Source organism: Cnephaeus nilssonii (assembly GCF_951640355.1).
Source record: "Cnephaeus nilssonii genome assembly, chromosome: 11".
NCBI lineage: Eukaryota > Metazoa > Chordata > Mammalia > Chiroptera > Vespertilionidae > Cnephaeus > Cnephaeus nilssonii.
Window position 1 is genome coordinate 54431295 of NC_137082.1, and position 24249 is coordinate 54455543.

At 42.8% G+C, this 24249-nt stretch overlaps 1 protein-coding gene across 5 annotated transcripts in view; it reads right to left on the reverse strand.

The window, feature by feature from the left end:
* Nucleotides 1-15477: 15477 nt before the first annotated feature.
* Nucleotides 15478-24249, reverse strand: part of RBBP8 (RB binding protein 8, endonuclease) — a 67781-nt gene continuing 59009 nt past the window's right edge. For all 5 annotated transcript variants that reach the window (XM_079784004.1, XM_079784005.1, XM_079784003.1 and 2 more), the window contains 4 exons: nt 20703-20772; nt 19300-19396; nt 17510-17651; nt 15478-15898 (listed from right to left, as the gene is read on the reverse strand). In XM_079784004.1, the coding sequence (XP_079640130.1) occupies nt 15801-15898; nt 17510-17651; nt 19300-19396; nt 20703-20772 (407 nt within the window). In that variant the 3' untranslated portion in view covers nt 15478-15800. The remainder of the gene's footprint in view (nt 15899-17509; nt 17652-19299; nt 19397-20702; nt 20773-24249) is intronic.

A 24249-nucleotide genomic window follows, 5' to 3' on the forward strand; every position in this document is an offset into this window, starting at 1 on the left:
GACCCCATCCTCTTTCCCTGCCCAAAGAAGTACTCCTCTCTGCTGCCATCTAATGTACATTTTAGGAATAGCACCTATCTACTAGGCATCTGCTCATATCATTTTGAAAGTATTCTTTGAAGGTCCCAGGTCACCTTATATTATTCCTAGCTCAGAATGTCTTATATGCTCATGTTTTCTTTCTATCGGAACCTCTCCTGCTTGTGAGGTCTCTTTCTGTCATGTATGTGAGGTTCCCATACATATATATACACCTTAAATTTAGTTATTTTCTGTTGCTAATCTGTGTCATACTTGATTATTAGATCAGAAAAAAACCTTGAGTTTAGAGGGAAGTTTGTTTCTCCCCTACATAGCAAGTAATCAGATATTTTATAGAAAGTAAATTTTGGAAGTTTTATCTACTTCACCATGTCCTGAAATAAGATTTAACAACTTATCTAAAGTAACATTTTTTTGGACTGAATTATTTTATCAGTGAAACTAGGGGCCCGGTGCACGAAATTTGTGCACGGGGAGGGAGGTCCCCTCAGCCCAGCCTGCCCCCTCTCACAGACTGGGAGCCCTCAGGGGATATCCTACCAATGGCTTAGGCCCAGTGGGGAGCGGGCCTAAGCCGCAGTCTGGCCTCCCTCTGCGGGAGGCAACCGGGCTGATCAGGGGAAGGAGCCAGCCCCATCACCCCGCTGCTGCAGCCACTGCCAGTCACTGCAGCTGCCGAGGTGTTTTCATCAACACGGACTCCAGTCCCTTCACCATGAAAAAATGACAACTTTCTTTAGGCATTTTCAAGATGTGTCTTTCATAGAATATGACATTTCTTTTTTTCCTCACCTGATAATATGTTTCCATTGATTTTTAGAGTGTGGAAGAGAGAGGGAGAGACAGAAACATCATTGTGAGAGGGACACTTTTTTTTAAATTAGTAAATGCATTAAAAGGAATGGTGAATGTGGCATAAGCCATAGATTAAGAATTAGTTTCCAGTAGATGCCAGAGTGGGTTGAGACAGTAGGGCAGTCAGGTCTTTGAGTGACTTGATTGCACTGTCAAAATCCTTCGCTTTAGTGGCTTCATCCTTCTCAGTGTCATTGTAACCGGCAGCGATCTCTTCATCTGTTAAAGGGATCAGCTTCTTGATGCTACTGATGTCTCTGCTACTCATGGCCTTTTTCTTCATTGGAGGATGCATGACGGCTTCTTCTACCTCTTTGTCAGTAAGATTTGACAGTGATTCCTTTGTAGATCTATAGTCTTGGAACATGCCATCTATTTTCCTCTTCCTTGTGTTCGCAACTTTACACAAGTTTGGAAAGTTAATTGGAGCCAAGGCCTCATGACCAGCAAGGCGCAAGACTTTGCAATTGGGAAACATGGTTTCACTGTGATGTTCTTTAAGCATCTTCTCAGCATCTACAAAGGCACCAATCTCATCACCAACTCCAGGAAGGGTGATCCCCTTAGTGTAACCGTCTCCAAAGAATGACTTAATAGTCAAGTATGGAGTCATCTCTGCGAACGAAGCAACCAGACGGAGTTGAGCTATGAAAGCCTTTCCTGTTGGGCCCATCTCAGGATGGTCTTCGGCAAACAGGAGAAACTTTAAGACCACAATGTCCAGGCCCTTGTATGCAAGCCAGGCAGCAGCCTCTTTGTAATCGTGGGACGGGTCCAAATCAACCGTAGATGGTTGTATACCCGGGTGCACATTTGCATAAAGAGCATTAAATCTTCTTGTGAACTGTGACATCGGGTTTTGTGGTTTTCTGATCACATGGTAGAGGAGCACCAGTGCACTTTTGAGGACCTTGTCGATCATCTCAGTGGTCAATGTTGGGGTGTCTTCACTCCACGGAAGAAGTATGCCTTGTGAGTTTTGCATCTCGCGATTTGGGTGTATATAAGGATCAAATGGCCGGGTTGGAGCATCATACAGCATCGGGAAGGCAGCCAGGACGAATCCTGTTAGGATTGAGATATTTCCACCAATGGTGAACTGCCTTCCTGGACCTAGCCCTACTATGGCCGCTACAGCAGCTCCTTGTACGTGTGCTCCTGGAGGCAAATAGACGTTTCTATCATCATTTCTGCTGATCTCCAGACTTGGTGCCATTGTGTCAGAGGGACACTTTGATTGGTTGCCTCCTACATGAGCCCTGACCTGGGCCCCGGCCTGGGAGGAGACTGTAACCTAGGTACATGCCTCACATCAGGGCTCATAGTGTCTTACCTGGTCCTTTAACAAAAGGAAATGCACATGCTGATCAGTTGGTTGCCTTATTAAAAGAAGCCTTAGAATCTCATCAGCTTTTACATCAGCCTGCCAAAATGCTGTCTAAACAGTTCTCAATCACTCTGACAACAGGCAAAAAAGATTATTAAGGAATGTCCCACTTGCATGTTACATCTACCTCAAGGACCTAACACAGGAGTCAACCCTAGAGGTTTGCTAGGAGACCATATCTGGCAAATGGATGTAACGCATTAGAATTCCTTTGGACGCCTTGGGGCATTACATGTCTCTGTAGACACCTTTTCAAAAGTAATATGGGCTATCACATCTACAGGAGAAATGGCAAAACAGGTTATTAATCATTACCTAGATGCTTTTGCCATCATGGGAGTTACAAAAATTATTAAAACTGATAATGGGCCTGCTTACATAAGCTGTCAATTCCAGGAATTTTGTAAAATGTAGAAAATTCAGCACATTACAGGAATACCATACAATTCCCAAGGACAGGCCATTATTGAATGACAGCATCAGTGGCTAAAATCCCAACTTGTAAAATAAAAAGGGGGGATGATGGAGAAATCACCTGCGGGCAGGCTGCACCAAGCCTTAATTACTTTAAATTTATTCACTTGTGATGCTGATGGAAAGACACCTATGGAGCTACATTGGTGTCAGAATAAAACAAAAGAAAATAGTCTAGTTAAATGGAAAGATCCCAAATCTGGTTTATGGAAGGGACCCAATCCATTATTAACCAATTTTTCCAAACCTGTGTGGATTCCTGCCAGAAATATTAAACTGCAACAGGGATCCAAGAGAGAAACTAGACAGACGAATGAAGACCTTGCACCTGGAGCCACACCATGCAGCTGCAGACAATCAACTACCTCAGCCACAGAGAGCAGTGACTCCAAGCAATCCACTAAAGATGAGGAACAGTAGGAGGACAAGCCGGACAACAAATAGCCTGGAGACCACCTGGGGCATGGTAAAGAAGACGGTACAGATGCCTGAGAATGTCTTTCTTGCCATGCTAGCAGTAATCAGCTGTAAGGTAATATTACCTGGGGCAAATGGAGAAGTATTTTGGACTTAAGTTCCTGACCCTTCATGGGTAAGACCCCTTACATGGGCTGATCCCCCACCTAATGTAGTCACCAATAATACCAAACACCTTGGTCATCCAGGAGGAACATGGGTGAGGCATGGAAGTATAATTACACAGGTGTCGCCACCCAGCTTCCCTTTTGTATTACACAAAATCAAACCACTGCTCCTTTGTGTGTAAAATTAAAGAGAGGCTTCTGGTTTGCATGGACACCAAAGGAGGGGAGGCAAAAGCAAAAATACGTCTACTATCACTACTTGCTCCTGGGAGAGGTGCAAAAAATGTAACTAAGACCTTGTCTATACAAAAAGAAATTGTCAGCCAGTTTGAAATTGAATTGCCATGGCCTAGAGCAGTGATGGCGAACCTCTGACACGTGTGTCAGTACCATTTCTGATGACACGCGGCCGCTGAGGCGGCCGCATGCCGAGGATGAAACATTTATGTTATTTAAACTATAAATATCGCGAAATAATGTTTTTTCCTCAAAGTGACACACTACCCGAGTTATGGTCAGTTTTTTGGCAAAGTTTGACATACCAAGCTCAAAAGGTTGCCCATCACTGGCCTAGAGCAAAGAATATCCTTACATGATATTATTCTACAATGGCATTATAATTTTTGATATTTTACAACAGCACATTATACAATTATCTCCAATAAACTTAAAAACGAAATCTTTGAATGTTAGGCAGCAATTTAAAAGGACATGAAAGGATTTAATCCCTTCCACTGTGTAGAGGGCCCCTTGGGAAGGCACACTTGAGCATTCTATATTGGCCCCTCTTGCCCTTTTTGCCAAGAGGAACCCTCTTCTCACAATCCAATTGCCCCCGCAGCTGTTGCCTGAGCTTTCTGTTCATGCTGAGGTTGAAGCCTCATGGTGGCTGGTACCATGGATCTGTCTCTTGCCCAATGGTGTGAGCTGGGCCCTCCCTGGAGAAGAAACCTGGGTTCCCCAAGATATGTGATCAGTGCCGGGGCCCCGCCAGCAAGCAAGGGGATCCCAAGGCAGGTGCTGGGTGTGGAGGCCATGGGAGCATAAGCTACCAAGGAGATAGAACTGAACCTCACATCACCCTGCTTGGCCCTGGAGGATGGATGGTTAGCCAGAGACGGGTAAGATTCCTCAGGGAAGGAACAACCTAAGACAGGCACAGTCTCAGAGGGGCCATCAGGAGAGAACTTGGGGGTCAAAAGAGGTGGGGCACAGACCCTCACCCCCCCCCAACATTGCAGGGGCTTGAACCCCCACCCCTTCTGAGGGAGGTCTCCTGCCCCCATGGCTGCTTTGCTTCCCACGCCCAGCTCAGATCGGGACCCAGGCAACAGACAGAGATTTGGCTGACAGCAGCTGCCTTATATCTAAATCCAGCCTAGCACCAGGAATGCTCAGAGCCTACTCAAGAAGGCAAATAATTCTTTCCACTAATATTTACAGGGTAAACTAAGATTGTTCTTAGAGAATTAAATTTGACAGTAAAATAGTAGTCAACTTTTCAGATTAATTTAAATTGGCTAATTGAAATAAGTGAATATTCAAGAAAATTTAATTGTACTGGACAAAAAGCTGTTCCTAAAGTATTAAATAAAATTTCTATTGGTAGTTCATCTCATGGTAAAATTGCTTAACATGCAATGAGCCTAAAGCAGTCATATTTTTGTGCAAAAAATTAAAATTTAAAGTTATCAAGACTGCATTATAAATTTTCCAAAAGCCTCCTGATAGTTAAATTAAAAAAAAAGGGGGGGGGGAATAGTGGAGTAATGTTATGTAAGAAAAAATATCCTGTAAGTAAATTACATCTAGAAAAATTTTTACTTTGAAAATTAATTTTCATTTGTAATGCTAACAGCAAGACACCCATGAAAAACATGCATGGTGTCAAAATAAGCAAAAAGAAAATAGTCTGGGCAAAAATAAAAAGGATCCCAAGTCAAATTTACAGAAAAGACTCCTTTATTAACTTTTGGTCGAGAATATATTTGTATATTTTCAAAAACAACTCCAAGACCATGTGAATTCCTGTAACAGAGGAATTGACAGGAATGCTCCAGCCATGAAGACAAGAGGAGAAACAGTCCAGAGATGGAAGATGGTGAAGACGCCTTGCCATGCTAGTAGTCAGCAGCTGTGCATTGTTGCAGGTTTCCCAGGACCAAACCAGAGAGGGTCGGACCTGCATTGCCACCATTTGTCCACCATCAAGATATCATTGTTGACATGTACACATAAGGAACTGTTTGACATTGAAATTGGGACTCAAACATTTTTTTGTTCTTAGATGTTTATTTCTAGTCTGCAGATGCAAGATTTTTTAAAGAAAAGAAACAGGGAGATGCTGGAAACTGATCATTGTCTCACTAATTAGAAAGGTGTGGACAAGGAACCTGGAAGGCTGGTCAACCTTGAAGCTCTGAAAGGTCAGAGCCAACCCTCCCTATCTAATTGAAACAATGATAGCTGAAGCAACTTCCCCACCAAATAATCATGTAAATCCCTACTGATAAAATAATCTGCCTGTTACAGGAATTGCCTGCCTAAGGGCAATGGGTGTATCCCAAACCTGAATAAAAGGGATGGCAAGGCCAAAGCAAAGCATAGTCCTCCCACTAGAGGTGGGCTCCCATCTGGCCCCCAATATTCCCAAATTAATACTTTTCTAGTCTCTCTCATTTGTGTGCGGCCTTCTCCAGAACCTGAACCCTGAACCACGCGGGACGTGAAAGGGTTTCCCACACATGCCCTTGATTAGAATCGAACCCGGATCCTGTGGTCAGCAAGCTGAGACTATCCACTGAGCAAAACCAACTAGGACAGGATATGACATTTCTTAGCCCCTCCAGCGGTGGACCTTCGTTTTTTTTCTCCAGGAGTGTGGTGGAAAAACCCTAGATCACCTTCTTGGATTCTTACTACCCAAGTTACCAAGAACACTGCAAGTGGCGGCGTACAGGGAGCTTAGCCAATGAGCAGTCAGAAAAGGTGTTTACACTCAAATTGGTTTGGCTCAGTGGATAGAGCATCGGCCTGCAGACTGAACGGTCCCAGGTTTGGTTCCTGTTAAGGGCATGTACCTTGGTTGGGGGCACATCCCCAGTGGGGAGCGTGCAGAAGGCAGCTGATCAACGTTTCATCGATGTTTCTGACAAGTCTATCCCTCTCTCCTCTGTAAAAAAATCAATAAAATATTTTCTTTTTTTAAAAAAAGAAAAGTGTTTCCTCTGCAGCCCATGCACAGAGGATCCCCTGTGTTGTGTCCACTGGGCTAGGGGCGTGTCCCCGGCTACTGGGGGCAGGTCCCCAAATCCGGTGGCCCCGTGTTCGCTGCTATGTCTGCTGGGCTGGGGGGTGTGGACCTGGGCTGCTTGGTGCCCCCGGCTGCTTGTCCCGGGACCCAGCCCGCTTGGCGTCCCTGACCACTTGTCCCGAGGCCCAGCCCGCTTAGCACCCCTGACCACTTGTCGTGGGACCCGGGCTCCTTGGCATGGGCGCCCGTAGGCCACTCCTGGCCAGGGGTGTTCTGGGACCCCAGCCGCTCAGGGCCTACATGTGGGCCTACAGGCTTAGAGCAGCCTGGGTCCCGAGGATGTTCTCTGCCCACCATCTTTGTCGGATTAATTTGCATACTCCTGATTGGCTGGTGGGCGTCGTGGAGGTATGGTCAGTTTGCATCTTTCTCTTATTAGTGTAGATATGGAATAATCAACTAATTTAGCTTCTGGATGTAAAACTTTTATTTACTATTCAAAAGGTGGGAATAAAAATGACCAAAGTTTTGTATTTTCATGTTTTTTTTGTGTTAATCCTCACCCGAGGGTATTTTTTCCATTGATTTTCAGAGAGAGAGTGGAAGGGAGGGAGAGAGACAGAAAGAATCTTGGATATGAGAGAGACACATGGATTGGTTGCCTCCTGTATACACCCTGACCAGGGCCATGGATCGAGCCTGCAACCGAGATATGTACTTTTTTTAAAAAAAATATATTTCATTGATTTTTTTTTTTTACAGAGAGGAAGGGAGAGGATAGAGAGTTAGAAACATTGATGAGAGAGAAACATCGATCAGCTGCCTCTTGCACACCCCCCACTGGGGATGTGCCCGCAACCAAGGTACATGCCCTTGACCGGAATCGAATCTGGGACCTTTTAGTCCGCAGGCCGACGCTCTGTCCACTGAGCCAAACCGGTTTTGGCGAGATATGTACTCTTCACTGGAATCAAACCCGGGACCGTCAGTCTTCAGGCTGAAGCTCTAACCACTGAGAAAAACTGGCTAGGGCTATATGTTTATTTTAAACTGGTAGCTAAGAAATACAAAAGCCAAGAAAGAACCTATACTTCTCCCCCATTTCTTCCTAAGAGATTTCAATGGAAAAACCTGGTTTTAGGAAAGGAACCTTAGCATAATTGCATTAGCTTTATTTATTTACTAGTAGCCCATTTGCAGGAAGAATCCTGCAAGCGGCCGCTGCGGCCACGTGCGCTGCCGCACCTGCATCCGCACGCTGCTGCCGCCCCACCCTGCCCCGCCCCGCCTGGGCTTTCCCTCTGGCAGCCACCTTGCTTTCCACTTTTCCTCCCTCTTCTAAGTTGTCTTCAGTCTTCACTCCTCCCTCCATCAGCATATGCAAATTAACCACCATCTTTGTTGGGTAATTTGCATACTCACCCTGATTGGCTGGTGGGTGTGGCTTTGGCTGGTGGGTGTGGCTTGGGCGTAGTGAAGGTGCAGTCAATTTGCATATTACTATTTTATTAGGTAGGATTTTATTTATTTATTTTTTCCAATACATTTTATTGATTTTTTACAGAGAGGAAGAGAGAGGGACAGAGAGTTAGAAACATTGATGAGAGAGAAACATCGATCAGCTGCCTCTTGCACACCCCCCACCGGGGATGTGCCCGCAGCCAAGGCACATGCCCTTGACCGGAATCGAACCTGGGACCCCTGAGTCCGCAGGCCGACACTCTATCCACTGAGCCAAACCGGCCTTGGCTGCATTAGCTTTAGACATTAAGACTCCAAGAAGGAGTCTGTTGACCACCCTTTACCCCGCATATCCTATTGTTTTTGGGGTTGCCTTTCAAAAAATAACCTGCCAAGTGTGCTACACTTTTCCTAAATAATCTGCATATCACCCTACTTCACAATTTTCCAAAACATTTTTTTATACCAAATATTACCTCAGTAGAAGCCCGGTGCATGGATTTGTGCACATTGAAAGGAAATTAAATAGATGAAATATTTTAGGGGCCGGGGAGGGGCCGTGGGAGGTTGGCTCAAGGGTGTGTTTGGCCCATCTCGCCCAGTTCCAATTGGGGCCAGTCAGCTGGGGAGAGACTGCAGGAGGGCTCCAGGGTGTGTCCGGCCTGTTTCGCCCAGTCCTGATCAGCTGGACTCCAGCAGCAAGCTAACCTACTGGTCGGAGCGTCTGCCCCCTGGTGGTCGGTGCATGTCATAGCAATTGGTTGAATGGTCGAATGATCAGACACTTAACATATTATTAGGCTTTTATTATATAGGACTAGTGACCCATTGCAGGAATATTCCTCCAAGACTTCCGGCGGGCTTCCCTCCCGCCACGGCCACCTGTCCCACCCTACCATCTCTCCCGCTGTGGCGGGTGGGGTGGGCGGAACGCCCCCGCCCGTCCTGCCCACCCAACCCAGCCAACGGCCACCGCGGACTCTGAGGCTGCGCGCGCTGCTACCACTGCAGGGTGACCTGCTGCGCCTGCCTCCCCCGCTGCCTCCCACTGCCACCTCCTCCTGCCACCGCCTCCGCGGCTGCGCACGCCGCCGCCGCACACCTCGCTCCGCCCAGCACGCACTGCCAGTGCTTTCCCTCCAGCAGCTGCAGCCGCCTTGCTTTACACTGTCCCTCTCTCTTCCTCCGTGTATGCAAATTAACTGCCATCTTTGTTGGGTTAATTTGCATACTCACTCTGATTGGCTGGTGGGTGTGGCTTTGTGGGTGTGGCTTGTGTAGCAGAGTGATGGTTAAGTTGCATATTACTCTCTTATTAGATAGGACTAGAGGCCCAGTGCACAGATTCGTGCACTGATTGGGGTTCCTCAGCCTGGACTGTGCCCTCTTCGCAATCTGGGACCCCTTGGGGGATGTATCAGTGTGCGAAGCAGCAGGCGGTCAGGGAGGAGCCTGAGTTGGGCTTGGCACTTGGCATTAGGCGCTCCTAACCACTTGCCACTTGCTCCTGACTGCTCACCGCTCGCTCCTAACTGCTTGCCGCTCCTTAACTGCTTGCCACTTGCTCTTTAGTGCTGCCCCAGAGGCGGGAGAGGCTTCTGCCACTGCTGCTGCGCTTGCCAGTCATGAGCCCGGCTTCTGGCTAAATGGTGCTCCCCCTGTGGGAGCACACTGACCACCAGGGGGCAGCTCCTGCATTGAGTGACTGCCCCCTGGTGGGTGGTCAGTGCGCGTCATGGAGACCGGTTGTTCTGCTGTTTGGTTGATTTGCATACTTGCTTTTTTTATATAGGACTAGAGGCTCAGTGCATGGATTCATGCACAGCTGGGGTCCCTCGACCTGGCCTGTGCTTGGGGCCGACCGGGGGGGGGGCCGGTGGCTGGCCGGGGGTAGGGACTGCAGGAGGTGGGCCCCAGCAGTAACCTAACCAGTGGCTGATTCCGTGAGGAATTGGGTTCCCTCCTCCCTCCTGTCTGGGTCTGAGGTGCGGGTGAACCAGGTTCGGGGCTGTCAGGGCCCCAGCAGCAAGGTCTGGGTCAGTGCATGTCATAGCTACCGGCCAGTCATCTGGTCATTCGAGTCATTCTGGTCATTCAGTCATAATGGTCGCTTAGGCTTTTATATATATAGATTGTATGTGATTTAATGGAACAGAATTGAAGATTTAGTAATTGACCCAAATTTGCAAAAACATGCCTTAAAAGTTTATGGTGTTGGGACATGAGGCAAGCATCTGGTCATATTTAATGGACTTACTAGCAGGACTTTTTCCTGAATTGAGAGGCGGGGTGCACATTAGGTGAACATATCCGTAGGGCCATTTTTCATGAGCACATCCTTCAGATAGAATACCAGAATTCCGGAGTACACTACTTCGTGTCAGTTTACCTGAACATTCTGAGGTCCAACCTTGCTGTCTCCCTGGAGGCAGAGCCAAGACTGAGCCTAGGCCTTTCAGCAATGAGTGTTCTAAGGTATAAAAAGGGGGAATTTTACAAATGATCACTTTGGCTACTTCTAATACTGTGTTGAATAAGAGTGGTGAAAAAAAAAAGTTATGAAAGAGGACATCCCTGTCTTGTTCCTTTTCTTAGGGGCATTGGTTTTAGTTTTTGTCCGTTGAATATGATGTTGGTTGTAGATTTGTCATATATGACCTTTACTATGTTGAGATATGATCGTTCTGTTCCCACTTTGCTGAGAGTTTTTATCAAAACTGGGTGTTGGATTTTGTTGAATGCTTTTTCTGCATTTATTGATATGGTCATGTGATTTTTGTCTCTCAATTTGTGATGTATCACATTGATGTGTGAATATTGTACCAGCCTTGCATCCCTGGAATAAATCCCACTTGGTCATGATGAGTGATCCTATCTAATAATAGAGTAATATGCAGATAAACATCACTCCGCTACACCCACGATTGGGCAGCAGGAGGCTGGGGGGCGGGACTCAGGGTGGCCTCTCAATGGCTGGATCCGTCGCTGCTGAGGGGAGACCCCTCAGCGTTCGCGGGTCCGAGTGGTGGCAGCGATGGGGGCGGGTCCGGGCGCCGCCGCCACGGCCCCTGAGAGACCCCGCCCCCGCCGCCGCTGCTGCCGCCGGGCGGGGTCTCTCCTGGGGCGGTGGCCCATCAGCGTTTGCGGGTCTGGGGCGGCGGTGCCTGGACCCGCCTCCATGCACCTGCACTGGGGGAGGGCCTGGTCAGCAGCCAGTGAGGCTGCTTCAAGGGCCAAAGAGGGAGGCAGGGCCAGACCCCAGCAGCTGCAGCTGCTGCGGGGCCGGGGAGCCAGGCAGGGCTGGACAGGCAACCTCAGGGTGGGCCTGGGGGTAGGTCCAGCGGTGCAGCTTGACAGCAGACAGCAGGGCCTGCTTGGTGGTAGCTGCTGGCGACCCACAACAGGCAAGTGGGCCTGCAGGCAGCACCCAGCAGGGCCTGCTTGGGTGTTGCCGCGGCGACCTGGGAGCAGACAAGCGCAGCTGCAGGCAGCACCCAGCAGGGCTTGCTTGCCCATCGCTATGGTGTGGAGCAGGCAAGCCCCGCAGAGAGCAGAGAACCACAGGGAGCGGGCCTAAGCCATCAGCAGGACATGCCCTGAGGGCTCTCGGATTGGAGAGGGCACAGGTCGGGTTGAGGGACCCCCCATGCATGAATTTCATGCACCGGGCCTCTAGTCTTTTTAATATATTGCTGGTTCCGATTTGCTAATATTTTGTTAAGGATTTTAGCATCTGTGTTCATCAGGGATATTGGCCTGTAATTCTTTCTTTGTAGTGTCTTTATCTGGTTTTGGAATTAGGATAATGATGGCCTCATAAAAAGAGCTTGGAAGTGTTCCTTCCTCTTGGATTTTTTTGGAATAGTTTGAAGATAGGTGTTGGTTGTTCTTTGAAGGTTTGGTAAAACTCCCCTGTGAAGCCCTCAGGACCAGGGCTTTTGCTTGCTGGGAGTTGATTACTGCTTCCATTTCATCAGTTCTTATTGGCCTATTCAGATTTTCTGATTCTTCCTGATTCAGTTTTGGAAGATTGTATTGTTTTTAGAAATTTGTTCATTTCATCCACATTGTCTAGCTTGTTGGCACATAGTTGTTCATAATAGCAATATACTTTGAAGTTTGTTGGAACTTACTTCACAGTACAATGTGGTCACTTTAAAAAAAATGTGCCAATTGTGCTTCTCTGTTGCCATCTCCTGTACATCTTGGGAATAACACTTTAGGGCAGGCCAGATGGAAAAGTTGTTTTATCTGTGCATGTTGAATCCTGTTTGCTCCTCATGCTATTTAAGCTTTTTATATCTTTGTGGTTTTTTGGTGGGGATCTGTTGGTTATGAAAGAGATGTCCTCTATCCCTGAATGAGGGTAATGTGTTAAAACTCTCATGAGTATAAATTTGTCTATTTGTCCTTGTAGCTTTGTTTTATATAATTTGAGTTTATGTTAGGTGCATGTGTATGTTTTACATGTTTTTATTGATTTTAGAGAGAGAGAAACATTGATTGGCTGCCTCCTGCACGCCCCCAGAGATTGAGCCCACAACCCAGGAATTGAACTGGCAACCTCTTGGTGCATGGCTCAGTGCTCAACCACTGAGCCACACTGGCCAGGCTATGTGAACTTTGAACTTCCTGGTAAATAGGAGTTATTGATAGGATTGCTGGTTTTTATTTCTAGTAATGCTTTCTGCCTTTTAAGTGTACTGTAAAGCTTAGCAGTCTGTAGTTTAATAAACCTCCCACGTGGTTTTGATGAACATTCGTTTGAATACCATTGAACCAGCCTGAAACAGTGATTTAGGGCAGTGGTTCTCAAACTCCAGTGTACATTTGAATCACTTAAGAAGCTCTTAAAAAAGGACTGATGCCTAGAACTTACCCACAAATGATTTAATTGGTCTAGGGTGCAGCAGACTTTTGTCTGGGATATCATGGATGCTGAGGCTGATGTAACATGCCATCCATAAGTCATTTCACAATTTTGTATTTATCCAGTCCTGATTGGATTAATAAGGTGATAAACCTGAATCATTGAAATAAACATATACCTTGAAAAAAATTGTTTATTGGGGTTCTGTGTAGGGTTTGAGTAAAGGAATCTGCTACTAATAGTTTTAAGGCCTAAAGACTCAAGTCTAAATTTGTTAGTCTTACCTTTAAGACACAAGTTTACTGCCTCGTACTAATAAACGTGTATGTGCTTCCTAGGACTTAGGAAGGGAAAAAAGCACCCTACTGAGGTTCCAGTTCATAGGGACCTTGCAAGTCAACCGATAATCTCTGAGGCTTCCTCTGACTTGGTATTTTAACATTTCAATATTCAGCTTAGTTTCCCAATTTAGACTGCACTGTCTCGTCTTCCCTGCTTCACTAGGTTAAATCGTCCTAAACAGTTCAGGTTCTAATTATCCTTAACATTTTTTTGGTACTCAATCTAAAATTCTTTGACTTCTTAGGCATCAATCAATCAAGCAATCAATTTATATCTGGTCTCCTACTGGGCAATAATAGGATCTCACATCTCTGTAGCTCCTAAATGCCTAGCATATGGTTTATATGCAATGTTTGTTATTTTTCCCTCAGGACCATGAATTATTACCTCTGCCACTTGTTTTATTCCAGTACAGTTTTGTTGAAAGCTTGCTTTTTGCCCAATAAGCTTTCATTACTGTACCAAAGGTTCCCAACTCATATCTATTTATCCTAGAAATTTTCTTTGGTAGTCCCATTTAGCCCCTAGTTTTCACTGATCATTCTCCAACAATAACTCTCTTCTGGCCTCTGCTGGCGATAGCACACAACTGCTTGCCTAAGTGTATATGCTACAGGACTCAAGTGGAAGGACACTTCAGTTTTCTAAGGAGCCATTCTAACAGCAGCAGCTCAGCAAAGAAAGAGTTTGAGATGTCCCTTCTTAAACTGCTAGAATTCTTGAACATAGCTGGATGCTGAAATTTGAGATATATTTGAAATGCTTATTTCCAAAGTGGCATTTTTTCAATATAAAATTCATGTTTGTTATGCTTAGATGTCAGGGATAACAGAATAAAATGCTTAGGTGTGTCTTCTTTAAAAGCTTGTTCCTTTGAAAGAAAATTTGTCCAATTTTGCCTGATTTTGTCTTTAGTATTGTGCCTGGTAAAGTGCTTGATAAATGGTTTTTAAATAAATGTATTAGTGTTTGGTTTATGTAACACTCTTCGTTTTTTTGTAACTGAATTACAAATAAACACTACCCTGGGTCCACAAGGGCATCCTGGAGCTGCACTGCCAGACTTGGATGCCAAAAAGAAAACCAGTCATTTCTTGTTTAATCTGCTTCTTAGATCCATTTTTGGCAGCGTAATGTTAAGCTCATACATAAATTCATAAGATTATTTGAGAATTAAAAGAAAAATCTATGTGAATAGTATAAACAGTTCTTGGCATAGTTATGAATGGTTTCTATCATTTTGGGGGAGATTAGGTAACTGTCAGCAGAGAACAAAAATCAAACAGGATAGAGAAACAATTTGGGATGGGAAGAAAAGTGCTGAGTAGAAGTTATGATAGGGTTGTAAAAAATTCAGAATCACATTCAGAGCCAAATAATGTACACAGGGCGTCTGACATATACTCAATGTAAGTGATTTCCCATCTTCTCTGTGAGAACCCAAACTGATGTAATTTACTCACATGAGAACCTTGATCAGTGAGGAAGTCAAGACTAAGCAATGATCTGAGAAATAAAGATTATACTTGTAAGCTTACTTAGGTTTTAGTGAGACATTCTATTCAGTGTCTATGTAATCCTGCTTATATAATACTATCAAGATCTGGATTAAAGGAATACACACACACACTAAAACCCACTGATAAACAAAATGCCACTAGAAAAGGTGACACAGATATGCTCAGTTATACTAGGTCCAAGAGGAATAGAAAGTTGCTAAATAGAGAAATCTATTTTGTTGCCAAGTTGGGAGTTCATAACATTAGTCAATCTAGAGAAACAATACAGCTAAACTTGAACATATGGGCAGAGAAACTCAACAAATTTATCTTGAAAAATGCACCAGAAAAAAAAAGTATAATGAAAAAAAAAAAACACAACACAAATTACATGTGAGAAACTGGAATATTAGCATCAGATCAGAGGGCGATGTTAACTTATAGTTCATGCAAAAAGAAAAAAAGTTGGTATTTTTGGGCACCTCGAAAGGAATACGCTCCACAGTAGCACCTCATTTCAATTCAACAAAAGAAAAAAGCTGGAAAACTAAAAGGACTATTAAAATTTAGATGTTTAAACACTTAAATTTAGATATTGGAATGACCAACAGAAGAGCAGTGATTAAGAGGATGAAAATTTGTAATGATAAACATGAAGTCACTGCTGAATGCAAATACCACGGAAAGATGGAATAAAAAGAAAAGATCTGAAAAACAACAAATCACAGACAATTATATTTTCAAAACTGTAATTGGGTAATGCCAAACAAAGTAAATAAACAACTCTTAACTTAGAGTGCAAAATTAAAGCACCTTATTGTTTAGAGGTGCAAAAGCAAAAAACACAATATAAACTTCCCCACATTTTAAGTAGTTGTGTGGTGGGTAAATGCCATTTAAAAACATTTTTAATAGAAAAATGATTTATAAATCAGTTTACAGAAGATTTAAAAAATTCAGTGTTTAATACCAACATTAGCTATAAATAACTAGAAAGAAAAAATGGTTCTCTATCCTGTTTTTGCTTCACCATCTATGTCTTCTGCTCTTTGCCTTTCGAAGAAAAGATTGCATTATAGGGCTGCCGTCTTTTTGGACGAGGAAAAGGATCAAGATCTTCCTTAATATAACCTTAAAAACAAATTACAAATTTAGAAGACTATATTAGCAACATGTTTCTTTCAGTAAACATTTAACTTATTTAATGCCTTGTAAGTTTACATGATTCTATTAGCTGAGTGATGCTGAAGGATTTCATTATTTAGCATCAATTTCCTCATTTATACTAACCATCATAGTAGCAAACATTTATCAAATGTGTTATGTACATTACCTCAGATAACACTCATAGTCCTTTGAAGTAGCTTCCACTATACTATTATAATAAACTAGAGACCCGGTGCACGGGGGGTGGGGTGGGGGTGGTCCCTCCCTCAGCCCAGCCTGCATCCTCTCCAACCTGGGACCCCAGTGGGATCGGGCCGAAATGGGCATTTGGACATCACTCTCACAATCCAGGACTGCTGGCTCTCAACTGCTCGCCTGCCAGCCTGCCTGATTGCCCCTAACCGCTTCTGCCTGCCAGCCAGCCTGATCACCCCCTAACTACTCCCCTGCCAGCCTGATCGACCCCTAACTGCTCTGCTCCCCTGCCAGCCCGATTGCCCTCCACTGCTGGCCCGTTGCCCCTAACTGCCCTCCCCTGCAGGCCTGGTCCCCCCCAACTGCCCTCTCCTGCAGGCCTGGTCCCTCCCAACTGCCCTCCCTTGCTGGCCTGAAAGCCCACCACTACCCTCCCCTGCTGGCCGTCTTGTGTCCACATGGGGCAGCCATCTTGTGTTGGAGTGATGGTCAATTTGCATATCACTTTTATTAGATAGGATTCCAGGTGCTTATCAAAAAGACTTTTTGTAGCAGCTATTTCATTAGATGATAAGCCCCTATACTCTTCAGATTATTAGACTCTCCTAAGGTATTCAGGGGAAGGCTGTTCTCCAACCACACCCTTAGGCTATATTAGTACAAAGAGGCTCTCATCCAGACTAATTCTAAATGATGACCAGCGGAGAGATCATGTCACAGAGGACTTAATGTGGCTTGTTTAAGGGGGAAAGTGGAAATATGGTAATGACTGTCAAAGACTGCATCTTTTGGAAGAACTATCTTACCATTAAATGTCTAGAGCATTAAAGTTGCATACATCCTCAAATTGTATTAAATGTGTCATTTTTGAATGAGCTAGTTGCATATCAACAATTTTCCAAGCAAACAAACAAAGGTCATTTTTACTCATACGTGGTTTAAAAATAACCAACATTATTCTGGATAAGTGAGGTTTTAAAGTCTAAAATTCAGAGTAGTGGCTTTAAAATGATAAACTTCGCAACTTTTATAAGATTATTTTAGTAAAAGTTGTTTTGATGATAGCAAGAAGGAGCAAATTGCTTTCTGAAATTTGAATGACAGACCAGGATGATGCATACACTATCACACTAAGCAGTGGTCGCCAATCTTTCGGACCTCACGGACCACCAGTGGTTTGTGACTGCTGCACTAAAGTATTATAAACAATTTCTGATTCCAATGAAATTACTTGAAGAGTTGAAGGTAAGCCTTTTATCTTTAGGAATTTGTTTTTAAGTCACAAAATGTTACCGAAGGTAAAGAGAACCATTGAGAAAAGGTTATACTTGGGTATATATTAAAAAATTAATTTGAAAATGTTATAACCTATACTCTCACCTCTTTCCATACAAGTCTGAGTGGAAGGAAAACCAACTTCCCAGAAATTCTCTGGTGTGTTGGGTGGAATGTAGCGAAATCGGTGTCTTGAACAGGAAGCCAGCTTCTTTTCTCTTTCTTCTGCTGGAATGTCTGCATAATACTAATAATAAAAACTGGTAAGTTTTCCCACTTAGGAATAGTAAATGGGGTGATTTGATTACTGATTATAAACTTGAATCTAAGAAGGCATGCTAAGAAAACTATACTACCTGATGATTGTAGTATCAATTACTAACAGTAATTACTGCTGGTATGTGAAATGTTTGCTTCACAAATGAGAAAAGAAGCTTGTATTACAATGTACATCAATACATTGCCTCCTTCATCAGTAAAGTCTACAATGGGAAGAAATACCAGCTGAACTTTACAATGTGTTGAGTGACATAGATGATTTACTTATGGTGCAAACTCTTTCCTTTGCCAGACCGGTAACAGAAATGAGAGGCCTGCATTTTTGAACAGCACTTTCTCAATTGTTATTTGGATATAATGTATGTTTTGAAGTAATTTTCCTATCTCTACAGTTTTAAAAATAAAGGTTTAATTTTGAATGCGAAGGGCTTCATGACCCCCCCTCCCCCAAACTGTACTTTTTAATTGGGATTAAAGGCATATCATTTTTTTGCAATTACAATCATAACCTGAATTTCACACAAATAAGGATAAAACTTATATGTACAAACTGTACAGGTCATTAAGCTCTAGATCTAAAGAAAACAAAGTAGTGTAAAGTTTAATAGAACAGAGATATAGGATCATATATAATCCAGCTAATTCCATTTTATAGTTGAGAAACTAAAATTTAAGGTAAAGGTATTTCATACATATTTTTTCTGTAGTTTAATTAAAATTTTTTAGAGTATCTCTGAAACAACTTTTTTTGGGTATCTTTTTCATCATTCTCATTGCCATGAATTAAGCCTTTGTTACCTTAGCCTGGGAATGGGGATGGGAGGCCCTTAAAGAATCATAGTTATCAATCAATGTTAGAGAAACACTACCACCAAATCACAACATATTCACAAACAACACAGGCTAATGTGTCTGTAACAGTAAGTGGGAGAGTAGTAGAAGATGAAGTCAGAGAAAAGTGGGGTGCTAAAGTGTGCTGTAGGGCTTTAGATTCTGTTTATTAGTGAGATAAGACATTTAAGGGTTTTCGGTAGAGAAGTGACATGATTTAACTTTTATTCCAAAAACATCATTAGGAAAAAAAGTCCATTCATTGCTGTGTTGAAAGTACACCCTGAAGAGAGAAGAAAGAAAAGGATAATGGGGACAGGGGTATATGGGAACTCTCTGTATGTATTACTCAATTTTGCTGTGGACCTACAACTGTTCTAAAAAAGTTTATCAATTAAAAATACCCAGCCTAGCTGGCATGGCTCAGTGGTTGAGCATTGACCTATGAACCAGGAGGTCATGGTTCAATTCCCCATCAGGGCACATGCCCAGGTTGAGGGCTTGATCCCCAGTGTGGGATGTGCAGGAGGCACCTGATCAATGATTCTCTCTCATCACTGATGTTTTTCTCTCTCCCTAGAACAAATAAAAATACATTTTTTATCTATTTATTTCTCTTAGGTTCCAGCCAATATTCTATTTACTGTGTTATTCCTGGCTTAAACTAGGTTTCTAGATACAAATGTAATTTGTATCTATGATTTTAAAATCATGCATTCATGATCTATATAAAGCCATACTGTTAACAACAACAACAATAGAACAGTATTTATAGTAGTACTTACAATTTCACATTCCTTACATGTGTGTCCATGCAATTTTCTTCTCTCTTCTTTTTTCCGAACCACTTCAATATGAGGAAAATTTTGTAAGCTAGTCTCTCTGGGGGAAAAAAATAAGTTTAAAATTCATCCATTTGTTATTACAAAGATCTTTGGTTTATGTTTTAAATGAACCAAGGTGAGAGCCCAGGGGAAGAAATAATCCCCAAATAAATATTCATTTTATTTGAAATATTTATTCAGTATGTCAAAAACCCAAATACTTCTTCACTCATTCTTCAGTAAATATTAAGTGCCTACTATATGTGAGGTATTTTTATGGATATTTTTCTCTGAAAAAGATAACTATTCCTATTTTTGCCCCCGACTGGTTGAAAATAATAGATTAGGAGATTAAATATAAAATAGCCTAAGTAAAAAGGAATACTACCCTGGTCAGGTGGGTCAGTTGGTTGGAGTGTCGTCCCATACACCAAAAGGTGATGGGTTCAATTCCCGGTCAGGATACTTACCTAAGTTTCGGGTTCCCATTCCTGGTTGGGGTGCATATGGGAGGCAACCAATCAATGCTTCTCTCTCATCTCTCTCTATCTCTCATCAATACCATAACCAAGAAAGAGAATACTACCTCTGTTAACTTGGTTTTCTAGTACTAAGAACCCATATTTCAGGGCTAACCTACTCCCTGCCAAAGAACAGATTCATCTACTCGACATACGTCGTCATCTCCCATTTAAATAAAAAGAGTTCCATCATTTTGATGTATGTACATGTGCTTTATGTTTTTATTTTTTAATTTTATTGAGTTTTTACAGAGAGGAAGGGAGAGGGAGAGTTAGAAACATCGATGAGAGTTAGAAACATCGATGAGAGAGAAACATCGATCAGCTGCTTTCTGCACACTCCCCATGTGCCCACAACTAAGGTACATTCACTTCTAAAAAGAATAGTACATGACTGAAAGTTTCAGAATTTAGTAGAACGTAGCATTATGGTTCAAAATTAACTTGCTTTGAAGGTTTAAAACTCCTTATAAAACAATTCTGAAGCACAACCTAAGGTTTACCACCTAAAGTCTTATACTGTGTAAAAGTTACTGTTATACAATTAAAAAAATTCCAAAGTTCAAATAAACTTCATAATAAAATATATTTGTTATAATAAAATATAGAAAATAACTATTACCATTGTAAAAAAGAAAGGGTAGTGGTGGTAAAATGTTCCTTATTTATAAAATTTGTCATTTTTGTAAAGCTTGAGTTCCAGTTTTGTTAGGGCCATAAATTAAATGAAACACATTGTTTTTTAACCAAAGTAGCAATTTTACAGTTTCAGAGAGGTTCTGACAAAGAAAGCCGTGTTAACACTTTCAATCACATTGGTGGCATTTATTAAGACCAACTTACCTTTCATCATCTTTAAAATAGGGCTCCACAAATGCTTTCTGTGTGACTTTATCTTGTTTATCACCACGAGCTATAAACAAAAGAAGTATACCACAAACTGAATACAGAATTACTAAAATAATTAGCTTTTTTGGGGGGAGGAAAAAAAAAAAGACGTATTAAGACCTCCATTTTAATAACGAATTTTTCCCTTTCTTTTTCATCTGCATGCTAAGCAGAATGCAAATTATGTCTGCTCAAAATTACTACTAGCCCAGCTGCAGTGGCTCAGTGGTTGAGCAAAGACCTATGAATCAGGAGGTCATGGTTTGATTCCCTGTCATGGCACATGCCTGGGTTGTGGAATGAGTTGGTTGAAGATTCTCTATCATCATTGATGTTTCTCTCCTCTCCTTTGTGGGTAGGGGATGTGCAGGAAGCAGCCAATCAAAGATTCTCTATCATCATTGATGTTTCCTCTCCCTTCTCAAAAATCAATAAAAAATATTTAAAAATTTACTACTAAAGAGATAAAATCGTATCTATGAAAGTATCTTAGATTTAAAAACTATGTATAAAAGTCTCTACAAAGAAGACAAACTTAAAAAAAAAAAAAAAGGACTCTACAGGGTGGGAAAACCAATATGGTAGCATAGATAAACACCTAAACTGGTGCCTTGCACAACAATTTAAAAACTACAACTAAAAGACAAAACGTCTATCACCCAGAACCACGGGAAAGCTGGCTGAGTGGAAGTTCTACAACTAGAAGGAAAGAGCATTGAGACGTGCACAAGCGCTGAAAAGCTGAGGTACAGAGGCACGCAAATCGGGCTGGTGGTGGGCGACTGGGTGCGCTGCTTTTTTCAACCCGAAGGGAGATAAGCTCCCGATTACTCTGAACTCCAGTTTCTGGGGAGACGCTGGGGACCCAAACTCCTACAGGGAGAAGCTGGACTGTCTGCCATCGGGTCGGAAAGTGAGGGTGACTTTCTTGCAGAGGTGCGTGCAGCAATCATTGTTTACTGTGCTGGGGCGCGGGGACTTGGAAACGTGGAGACGCAGAGACGGCTGACTGGCAGCCATCGCTGTTTGCCAAGCCCTAGCCTAGTGACTCCCTGAGACCCCGCCCCGCACAATCTACAAACCCACCCAAGCTCCACGCATCGACTTTTGCATATAAATGGCCTGCCCTATCGCAGCTTAACCTAACAAACTGCAGCTCTGGTCAGACAGCTCCAAAACTTCCAAACCCCAAGCAAAGAGGAGAAAACTGCAGTTCTCGCTGTAGCTCCTGCTGGGTGGACCATTGGAAATCCAGAAGCTAGTTTATCTAGTCGTCGGTGTGAGACGACACCAGATTTCAACTACTCACATCCATAAGTGACACATTCAAGAGGCAGACTCAGTGAGCACCAAAGCCCCACTGAAACAAGTCCTGCCCCATAAGCATGTCTCCAGTACAGCAGTTCTTCCATTATAGACACAGTGGGTCCTCACAGCCAATTGGCCTGGAGGTCAATTCCTCCCAGTGACACCAACAACAATCAAGACTTAACTACAAGGCTGTACATACAGTACACAAAGGGGTGCACCAAGAGTGTCCACCTCAGGTAACTGGGAGGCCGACCCACTGGGCCCTATAGGACACCTAGCACACAAAGCTACCCTACCAACTCAGGGAAGCAGTGAAAATGCGGAGACAAACAGATCACAAATGAAAGAAATGGAGGAAAACAAACGACTGGATATAGAGTTCAAAACCACGGTTATAAAGTTTTTCAAGAATTTCCTAGAAAAGGCCGATAAAGTTAACGAGACCCTCGAAGATATGAAAAAGGACCAACTATAAATTAAACATACACTGACTGAAATAAAAAATATTATACAGAGACCCAACAGCAGGCTAGAGGAACGCAAGAATCAAGTCAAAGATTTGAAATACAAAGAAGCAAAAAACACTCAACCGGGAAAGCAAAAAGAAAAAAGAATCCAAAAATTTGAAGATAGTGTAAGAAGCCTCTGGGACAACTTTTAAGTGTACCAACATCTGAATTATGGGGGTGCCAGAAGAAGAGAGACAGCAAGATACTGAAAACCTATTTGAAGAAATAATGACTGAAAACTTCCCCCTCCTGGTAAAAGAAATAGACTTACAAGTTCAGGAAGCGCACAGAACCCCAAACAAAAGGAATCCAAAGAGGACCACACTAAGACACATCGTAATTAAAATGCCAAGAGCAAAAGACAAAGAGAGAATATTAAAAGCAGCAAGAGAAAAACAGTTAATTACCTACAAGGGAGCACCCATATGATTGTCAGCTGATTTCTCAACAGAAACTACATAGGCCAGACGGGAGTGGCAAGAAATATTCAAAGTGATGAATAGCAAGAACCTACAACCAAGATTACTCTACCCAGCAAAGCTATCATTCAGAATTGAAGGGCAGATAAAAGAGCTTCACAGATAAGAAAAAGCTAAAGGAGTTCATCAACACCAAACCAGTATTATATGAAATGCTGAAAGGTATTCTTTAAGAGGAAGAAGAAGAAAAAGGTAAAGATAAAAATTATGAACAACAAATACATATCTATCAACAAGTGAATCTAAAAATCAAGTGAATTAAAAATCTGAGGAACAGAATAAACTGGTGCATATAATAGAATCAGGGGCATAGAAAGGGAGTGGATTGATAATTCTCAGGGAAAGGGGTGTGGGGGGTGTGGGAAGAGACTGGACAAAAATCGTACACCTATGGATGAGGACAGTGGGGGGGAGGTAAGGGCAGAGGGAGGGGTGGATGAGGACAGTGGGGGGGGAGGTAAGGGCAGAAGGAGGGGTGGGAACCGGGTGGAGGGGAGCTATGGGGGGGGGAAAGGAAAAACAATTGTAATAATCTGAACAATAAAGATTTATTAAATTAAAGACTCTACAAATAGTCTTTTATAAAAGTACTAGAGGCCCAGTGCATGAAATTCGTGCACTCGGGGGCGGGGGACGGTGTTTGGTTGTGATGGTCACTTAGGCTTTTATTATTATAGATTCTTTTTGATCTTTTGCATTTTTCTAATTTAACAAGTTTTAGTGATTCATCCATGTTGTTGAGTCTAATAGTTCCCTTCATTTTTGCTGAGTAGTGTTTCTCATGAACATACCACAATTTCTATTTAATTGCCTGTTGTTTCTAGTTTAAAAAAAATTTTTTTTTATTGATTTAAGAGAGGAAGGGAAAGGAAGAGAGAGAGAAACATCAATGATGAGAATCATTGATCGGCTGCCTCCTGCAGGTCCTCTACTGTGGATCGAGCCTGCAACCCGAGCATGTGCCCTTGATTGGAATAGAACCCGGGACCCTTCAGTCCTCAGGTTGACACTCTATCCACTGAGCCAAACCAGCTAGGGCCTGTTTCCAGTTTTGAGCTATTATAAACAGCCCTGCTATGAACATTCTTGAATACATCTTTCTGTGAGCATGTTTTTTATTTTCCTTGGATGTAAACAGGAGAGGAATTGCTGGGTCACAAGTAAGGTGTATGCTTAAATTACAAACAAACTGACCAACCCCAA